The 9963-nt window shown below is 40.8% G+C and overlaps 1 protein-coding gene across 1 annotated transcript in view; it reads right to left on the bottom strand.

The window, feature by feature from the left end:
- KCNH1 (potassium voltage-gated channel subfamily H member 1) overlaps positions 1-9963 on the bottom strand; it is a 705904-nt gene that overhangs the window by 353329 nt on the left and 342612 nt on the right. Inside the window, exon 7 of the mRNA XM_007952936.2 lies at positions 9165-9594. Within this exon, the coding sequence (XP_007951127.1) occupies positions 9165-9594 (430 nt within the window). The remainder of the gene's footprint in view (positions 1-9164; positions 9595-9963) is intronic.

Below are 9963 nucleotides of genomic sequence, written 5' to 3'. Positions count from 1 at the left end.
CTAGAAGAGCCATATTAAGTAATTTACTGCACCATAGATGTTTATAGCGCAGTATAAAGTAAGTGCAAGTGAATAAGTCCATAATATGGTCCATTAGCCTTAAGAGTACAAAGACAACTAAGTGTTGAGAACTGGGTGGGAGTAACCAGAGTTATTTCTCTAGAGAAAGGGAAAAAAGAAATGTAAAAGACATAAGTTAACTTGAGATGTGTCAAAGATGGGGATATACAGCTAAAATGCACACAGGCAGGCAGAACTAGTCAGTTCTAGGGGAAAACAAGCTGATTTGATGATTAGAAAATGACACTAAGAATAAATTAGAAATTAATGGTTTTTCCTCTCATAGCATTCTAGACACTGCCCCATTTCTCAAAATAAGCAAAAACCAAAAATGAAATCAAGTACTATTCCCTGAGAAGGAAACATCAATTATTATTTTTTTATATATTTTTTAACAACAGAAAAGGAAAAATTAACTGGGAAGAGAAAAAAAAATTGCATCCACTAGGATATCTATTATTTAAAAAAAAAAAAAAACTTGAAAATAACAAGTATTGATAAATATGTGGAAAAACTGGAACCCAAATGACCATCAACAGATGGATAGACACAATTCAACAATACAACAAAAGTTTATTAGTGATTACCAGGGGCTGGGGAGGGGGTAGAATGAGGAGTTATTGCTTAAGGAGTACTGAGTTTCTGTTTGGGGTGATGAAAAACTTTCAGAAATAATTAGTGGAGATGTTAGCACATCACAGTGAATGCACTAAATTTCACTAAATTGCACACCTAAATTTTTTTAAATGGCAATTTTTTTCTACATATTTTGTTACAATAAAGTTAAAAAAAGAAACAAATAATCACTATTAACAATAAAATAACAACATCTGTAAAATTTTCAACTTTTTCAAGAACTATCATACATTATTATCTCATTTAGTTCTCACTTCTACCACCTGAGATTACCAAGAGACCTTCTTATCCTTAATTCACAGAAAGAGAACCCAAGGCCAGGTAGGTTAAAAGGTACAACCTAAAGCACAGAGATCTAGGACTTGAACCAAAGTCTCTCAACTAGCAATTCAGGGATGAGATTCAAACGTGACTACCTATAATGAACAGCTAAATGTTTGCTGGTATCAGCTGAGGGGAGATGAGGGAGGAAGGAAAGCTGAGGCAGGCACTGCTAGTTGTCCAGCAAAATATGTTCTCCTTGTCTTTATTATTTTATTTCTACCTGAGCACATGACTGCCACTCCTCGGAAGGAAGGTTGGGCAATCCTACTTCTGTAGTGATACTGCCTCGGAAACCCAAGGAGGGGTCGCTATGAGTCGGGGCTGACTCGACGGCACATAACAACAACAACAACATGACTACTCAGAATAAAGTTACATTTCCTAGCCTCCCTTGCAGCAGTGTGGCCAAGTTACCTGTTGTTGTGTGCAACTGAGTCGATTCCAACTCATAACAACCTTATAGGACAGAGTAGAACTTCCCCATAGCATTTCCTCTGGTGGCATAGTGCCTAAGGGATTTAACTGCCAACCAGAAGGCTGGTGGGTTTGAACCAACCACCAGCCACTCCTTGGAAGGAAGATTGGGCAATCTACTTCCGTAGAAATACCGCTCAGAAACCCAAGGACAGGTCTCTATGAGTTGACTCAACTTGATGGCAGTGAGTTTGTTTGTTTGTTTGTTTTTCAATCTTCATAGGACCAGATCACCCAGTCTTTTCTCCCATGCAGTGGCTGGTGGGTTCAAACCACCAGCCTTTCTAGTTAGCAGCCAAGCACTTTAACCATTGTGCCACTGGGGTTCCTGTCAAGTTATCTAGTTCCAACTGGTGATATGAACAAAACTAATACTAACAACTTTTCACTCTTGTTCTCAAAGGGGAAGAATGTGTCCATTTTTCCTCTTCCATTCCCTCCTACTTTCTGGAAAAAGACATGACGGCTGAAGCTGGAAGAGCCACATGGGATCTCAATATGCAGGTCATGCAATGGAGACAGGAGGGGAGCCTGAGTCTCTAATGACTGCAGACCAGCCCTAAACCTTTAGGAAACATATGCCTTATTGATGCCACTATTATTTTGAGTCTCTGTACAACAGTGGAATCCATATTCTAACTAATAAAGAAGCTTTGCCAATAGCACTGTAGACCCCTTCCAAAACTCTAGACACTTCCAATTGTTCAGATTCAATAAATATTTATTAAGAGTCCATTATCTGTTTGCAGTCCCCCAAGAGAATCTTAATAGCCTCCTGGGAAATGTGTCCCACATTTTAAAAAATACCAGTATATTGGTAAAGAAGGCCGAAAAAAAAATAATGGAAAAAAAAAAGGCATTCAGGCAGGGTGAAATGTAAAGAGATAAGACGTATTTTAATGAGATCATGAAGGAGGAAGGGAAAATCCATATTTGAATGCAAGTGACAATCCAAGTCGAAAGAAGGACAAAAAGTCTACTGCTAGAATGCAAATTGGTGAGGCAATAAGGTCAAATGTCAGGGGTGCAGGCTACTAATGTCACTTACCCCCAGGAATGAAGGGGATAATAAGGAAGCCAATGGGGGAACAAACTGGTGATTGGGAGCTCCCAGGTTTAGTGCTGGAGAGGGGAGGCTCACTGAAGCACTGATCAGGATGGGATCTGGCCTAGCAGAAGGACTAGAAAGAGAGGTTGTGCTGGACTAAGTAGATGGTCAACAAGGGTCTCTTTAGCACAGACATTCTGCTATGGCTTTATGGAGCTGAGCTAGAGGAAGACTGGGGAGAAAGAAATGAGTTCAAAGTGACAGGTACAGTGCAGTGCTGAGCTTGAGGGGAGGGGGTGTAGAGGTGTCTGGAGTAGAAGTACAATGTCTAGACCCCCTGCCATTATCATAGAGAAATGAATGAATGTGGCTTAATATAATGACAAAGATGACAGCAATGACATGATAAGCAGAGAATCAGAAAAGCTGCACAGCCCCCATTAAGAAAATGGAAACTGTCTCTTCATTACATTCTCCCTGGAGAGTTCCCTATGACAGAGTCATGTCCTTGTCCTGAGACTGACACCTCCAGATAAAAAGACTCTCTCCCCAACAGTTCTTTCTTCTCTGATTGATCACTGAGAGGCCTTGGCCAAGAGTCACCCCACAGTGAAGGTTTCATCTCCAGGGATCAGTCTGGTGGACTAACAGGGCCTGTCTCCATCTTTCCCACCTTCCTTCAGGACCACCAGGCCATTGATTCCTTGAGAGTACCAACTACACTTGTAGTCTCTGAATCCTTAGCAACTAGCTAGTGCCCATTGGAGAGGCACACAGTATATGCTTGTAGAACAGAAGGCATCTCCTCCCTAGTGTCTCAGAGGACTCAAACAAACTCACTGCCATTGAGTCGAATCTGACTCATAGGACCCCCTCCTTGGGTTTCCCAGGCAGTATCACTATGGAAGTAGATTGCCCAACCTTCCTTCCGAGGAGTGGCTGGTGGGTTTGAACTGCCAGCCTTCTGGTTAGCAGTCAAATGTCTTAGGCACTATGCCATCAGAGATCCCACTCAGAGGACTAGTGTGATATAACCATTACTTCTCAGGTGTCTCTCAGCATGACCTCCATGCAAAAGAGTCATATGTGTAAAAAAACAAACAAACAAAAAAAAAACAAACATGAGTCCACTCACCACACCTCAGGGTGAACCCTTGCAGGAAACATGCCTTATTGATGCCACTATTACCTACCACCACAGACCCACACAAGAGGCCAGGGACATCAGAGTAGGGCTGACATGCCCTTGGTCTAGGTCAAGATCGCAGAAAGAAAAAGACATGAAACCAGGAAGTTGGAGACATCATAGATCACCTAAACTGATAGCTAATCACAAAAACTCATTTTGGCCAACAGTTTTCACCTTTCTAATACTTTTTTTTTTTTTTTTAATCAAAACTAGGAAAGGTGAGCAAGCCTGAAAATATTTAGCTTTTCTTCTTTCTAGCATCCACTGGATGCTAGACCAAATTGTAATAAGATGTTTGGAGACAGAGAGCAGAGAGGGGAGCAATAGAAAGTTTAGATAATTTACTAACCAATAAAACAACTGCCGTCAAGTCGATGTGACTCAAAGCTACCCCTCCGTGGGTTACCAAGGTGGTATCTCTACGGAAGTAGATTGCTCAACCTTCCTTCAGAGGAGAGCCTGGTGGGTTTGAACCACCAGTCTTCTGGCTCAGTCAAATGCCTTAGGCACTATGCCACCAGAGCTCCTAATAAAAACCCTAGGGATGACAATGATCTGATGCATTGTGGGAACGGTACAGGATCAGACAACATTTTGTTCCATTGTGGTCCCTATGAGTTGTGCACTGATTTCATGGTAGCTCACAACTACTACTGAGGCATATAAAATTAAAGACAAAAGGAAAAAAAAAATCATGATATAACCACTACGTCTAAAGCACTCTTTCTGCCCTTTAGGGTGAGCTGGCAGGGAGGTACATGGACTCCCAGGCATAACTTCAGGCTGTGGTCAATGCTCCCTGTCAGTCCAATTCCATATAGCATACAGTAAGGAGGTAAAAGGGCATGTGTGCATGCACAGGCAAAAGCAAGATTAACAAGAATCCCTTAAATCTAATAAGACATTAGCAGTTGTCTCGAATAAAAGCTGTTCAAAATGTGAATTTATAAGGATAATTACCTCTGTGTTAACAGGGTGCAATAACTTTGTTGTTAGCACAAGAATTTGTCAGACGTGTGTCACACTGAAAGGGAACAGCTGTAACTGTAAATGACAGCTGAAAAATGGCTATATTCCTAAGCATCTGATCCCCTAAGTCTGTACCGTAATCTTGTTCTTAAATTAAACCAACAACAACAAACAAGCATGCAAAAAATTTCCACTGCAGAAATTGCTGTCTTGATAGTGTTTGGGGAGGAAGAATTTTCACACATCTGTAAGTGCGGCAAGCCTGCTTTCAGTCTGTGTTCTTAGAACACAGTGGGGCTCAGTGGAGACCTAAACCAAAATTAAGCCAGTTGCCACTGAGTCAATTCTGACTCATGGTGACCCCATGTGTTGCAGAGTAGAACTGAGCCTGTGATCTTTTGCAAGCATTTCACCAGGCCTTTCTTCTGAGGTGCCTCAGAAGTTTGGTGGGTTTGAACCATTTCTGTTAGTAATCAAGCACTTAACCATTTGTCAGGTACTTAATCAAGGAGTCCATTCAGTGGAGACCACCCCCTTTCACCCAAAAAAACATTGCCATAGAGTTAAGTTTGACTCATAATGACCTTATAGGACAGAGTAGAATGCCCCCATAGGGTTTCCAAGGCTATAAATCTTTACGCAAGCAGACTGCCTCATTTTCTCCCAGAGAGCAGCTGGTATGTTTGAACTGCTGACCTTTTGGTTAGCACCCAAATGCTTTAACTGCTATTACCAGAGTAGATTTTAATTCAGAGAGGTCTGGATTTGAATCTTACCTCTGCTGCTTACTAGCTCTACATTCTTGGGAGAGTGAATTTCTCTGAGCATACATTTTCTTATACAGGTTTTCCCTGCCATCCTAAAATAGAGTGTGTCTTTGAAAACTTTTGTAAGCTTGAATGGCATAAAGAAGCAACTGCCATTGATTTGTATGGGAAAAACGTTTAAGTATTCCCAGACACCAAAAATAACCCACCAAATCATACCAAGTAACACATAAAACCTAAAGTAACGTTAACATGTAGTGTTCAGAGACACAATTCAAAGCTATGGTGGATTGATGCTGAGTGCAGTTCCCGGAGAAGGTGCTTGGCGATGCCACTCTTGCTACTTGGGAGTGTGCTGCCTCTTTAAGGGCTCACGGCAAAACAAATACTGAACCCTGGTTTGTCTTTCACCTTTTGCCTTTTTTTTTTTCTTTTGGTCAAAGTGAAAATCCTCTTCCATTTTCATTCAGTTAGTGAAAACAGGTACTAATTAACATAGGTCTTTGGTAAAAACAGGAGCTCTGATGGTGCTGTGGTTAACGCATTGGGCTAACTAAAAGGTTGGTGGCTCAAACCCACTAGCTGCTCCACAGGAGGAAGATGAGGCAATCTACTTCCATAAAGATTTACAGCCTTGGAAACCCAGTGGGAGTTGCTGTGAATAGGCATCGAATTGATGGCAGTGGGTTTTTCAGTTTCATAAAAGCAAAGTGATGTAAAGTGAACTTTTGAAAAGCGAGGGAAACCTGTACCCATTGTTGTCAGATAGATTCTGACTCATACAGATCCTATAGGACAGAGTGGAACTGCCCCATATGGTTTCCAAGGCTGTAATCTTTATGGAAGCAGACTGCCTCATTTTTCTCCCATCGAGTGGCTGGTGTGTTTGAACCACTGACCAACCACATAATCACTATGCTACCAGAGCTCCTTCCATTTCTTCATGAAATGGGTTGGGAGCTCTGGTAGCATAGTGGCTAAGGCACTTGACTGCTAACGAGAAGGCTGGAGGTTCAAACCCACCAGCCACTCCTCGGAAGGAAGGTTGGGCATTCCTACTTCTATCACCGAGTAGTGATACTGCCTCGGAAACCCAAGGAGGGGTCGCTATGAGTCGGGGCTGACTCGATGGCAAACAACAACAACAACAATTTATAGAGTTGCTGTGAGTGGTAGAAATCATATGTAGAGCACTTAACTCAGTGTCTGGCAAGTAATAAGTATTCAAGCAACAGTATTACTGCTAAATCCCAATTTCAATGGAATCATTTAAAGTTGCTGTCAGATTTGCCTGAGTAAACAATATACTATGCTGCATAATTCAGAGGTGACTACTATGTATCATACACTGCTGTTGTTTTCTTTCTAAAGAATTACAAACATTGCTACTTTTACCAGGTTCTGAGAAGATAGGCAGAGAAAAGAGGTGATAAGAATTGTTTGAGGTTTCCTGGGAATTGATACCTAGAAAATTATGCTCTCCGGAGAAGAATGGTTTTGGAGAAACTAAACTGCTTATTCTTATTACATGCCACCAGAATATATATATATATATATATATATATATATATATATGTGAGCTCTGGTAGCATAGTGCCTAAGGCACTTGACTGCTAACCAGAAGGCTGGCGGTTCAAACCCACCAGCCACTTCTTGGAAGGAAGGTTGGGCAATCTACTTCTGCAGTGATACTGCCTCGGAAACCCAAGGAGGGGTCACTATGAGTTGGGGCCGACTCGACGGCACATAAAAACAACAACATATATATATATATTTTTTTTTTTTCCATTTCTTCCAGGTAAGAAGTTACAGAGATATCCTCTCATAACTGAAAATCTTTGGAGAGTTGCTGAAATAGGGTCCATTTTCTAAGTGACCACTCTTAGCAAAATGTCTATAATGGATATAATGAAGTATTTCAATTGCCTAAGTGACTCATCTGCCCCGCTAAGAGACAGAAAATGTGTCCTGAGCCCAATGCATCTGCTAGTTTACTGGGTGTCCCGAGGCGCACACAAACACTATAGAAACTGTCTAGGTAAAAGGTGCTGTCAAGGCTGAAATAGTTCTAGAAGAGCAAAGGTCTTAAATCCTTATCCATGACATGAGAAAGCACTTCAAGTTCTAATTAAGCTGAGACAATTAGCCACCCACAGATAATTAATACTGCTTCCCATGGTCATGCAATCATCTCTATTAAAATCCATTTTAAAGAAAGGAGCAAACCCAAAAGCTTCATTGGCACATACTTCCCACAAATCCATTACCCCCTTAGACACATTCCATAAATACTCTAAGGCCAGCTCTGTGCCTGCGGTGAGAGTTTTTATGAAAGGGCTGCATCAGAAATGATGAGGTAGTTGCAAAAAGAGAGCAGAAAGCAGCACATTTAACAATTTAGGAGAATGAAACTCACTCACACAGTGAGATCATGTATGTCTCTCTGGTTGGTTGGGCAAAGCAAGTCAAGCTGAAGCCTCAGGATTCCCTGGCCAGAGAATTCCTGGGTTGACTTAACAATTAATTTGTTTACTCCACCCTCAAGGACCACACATCAAACAAAAGTTTCTGCTTGCTGCAACCAAAGCCCAAGATTCACAGTGTATAACCAGACCACTGTCCGATCTGATACTTCACCAGAACCACCCTCTTTCCTTGTCACGATTTGTCACTGACACAATGACAAGGGAGCATGTTGAAGCTTTATGCAGCCCATGACATACTGCAGGCTGAAGAGTTTCCCAAGTGAAATCCAAACTCAATTTCTTTCCCTAGCCCAGAGAGGTCCATTCCTCCCCAGGACTCCCCTTAATTAGAACAGTATCACTCAGATGTTTCCAGACTCGGTGACAGCAACTGCTACACAAATGCTTAATTATAAATGATTCAGATTTAAGTACCTCAGAAAGTTATTTTAGCTTTTATATTCCTCAAGAACTTAGGTTGTCTTTCAATCCAGTAAAGTTAATTCAATAACCTGTTCCTTCTCAGTGAGCATGCTTCTTTTTCCTCTTTTTTGTTCCCTGAGTTGGAAAAGTTCTCCACTATTAAGCAGACACCAAAAATGTTGATCTAGACCAGTGGTGTTCAATAGAAGTAAGATTTAAAATTTCTAGTAGCCACAATAAAAAAAGTAAAAAGAAACAGACAACATTAATTGTAATAGAATATTTAACTCAATATACTGAAAATATTGTAATTTCAACATTTATTATTATAATTCCAAAATATAAGCAGTATAACAGATAATGAATATTTTAACATATTCTTTTTCTCATACTATATTGGACTGCACAGATCTAGAGCTATGTTTAAATTGGCATGGCAAGACTCCCACAGTTCATTTTATAAAATTCTACATCTATGAGTTCAGATGTGTAGAGAAAACAGTCCTAAGAACAGACACCAAAAGACAACAGTAGTGATCTCTGAGAGGGAGAATTATGTATGTTCTTCACTTCCTACTTTGTACTCTTTGATATTTTAAAAGTTTTTGGTTTTTTTTTTTTTTTTGCAGTTAGAATGTGTTGTTTTAATTATCAGGGTAACTATAAAACTAGTCTTTGTGGTTGTTGTTGTTAAAGAAAAATCGGTCCCTTGTTGTAAATTATTACACCTCCATCCTTCTGGCACTAGCCAATTCTCCAACTAACAGAGACAATGGCCAAACAGCATCCCCAACACCAGGCATACTCACATCCAATCATCATGATGGCTACTGCAAAGATCTTCTCGATGTCTGTGGATGGGGCAATGTTCCCAAAGCCCACGCTGGTGAGGCTGGTCATGGTGAAATACAATGAGGAGATGTAGACAGAATTCTTGCTGGGACCACCTTCCCACTTCCCAGAGCCAGACCCATTAAACTGGTAAGGAGTGCCAATGTCCATGGCTAGTTGGTAGAGCCAGCTGTTGTTGCGGATCGTCTTGGTGTCCTCATCAAAAATCTCATAGTCCCCAATGCTGTACCAGATGCAGGCCATCCAGTGAGCAGCCAGCCCAAACACACACACCAGCAGGACCAGCACGGCAGCTCCATATTCAATGTAGTGGTCCAGCTTACGGGCCACTCGCCCCAGGCGGAGCAGCCGGACAACTTTGAGAGAGCTGAACAGGCTGCTGATGCCCTGAGGAGAAGAAAAGCATGGCATCAGGACCAAAGACCAAAGATACTATTCCTTTCCCACCTACCCATATTTCCCTAAGCACATGCGTATGCATATTTCACGAAATGCAATATTATGCAATCTTGAAAAATCATTTTCACACATTGATGATATGGAAAAATTCTTACCATATGCTATTAAGTAAAAAATCAAGAGAAAAACCTATAGATAGATAGACAGATAAATAGATAGATATCGATATATAGATATGTGGATAAATAATATATACATAGATATATTATTTAATCCTAATTATGTACAAGTATGTACACATGTATATATATAGACACACCAAAATATTAACAGTGATTGTCACTGCATTGGAATTAT

Source organism: Orycteropus afer, unplaced genomic scaffold, assembly GCF_000298275.1.
Source record: "Orycteropus afer afer isolate SDZICR_OR568_19922 unplaced genomic scaffold, OryAfe1.0 scaffold00013, whole genome shotgun sequence".
NCBI classification, from domain to species: Eukaryota; Metazoa; Chordata; class Mammalia; order Tubulidentata; family Orycteropodidae; genus Orycteropus; species Orycteropus afer.
The sequence above is the reverse complement of the archived record's forward strand: the minus strand, read 5'-3'. Positions and strand labels throughout refer to the sequence as shown.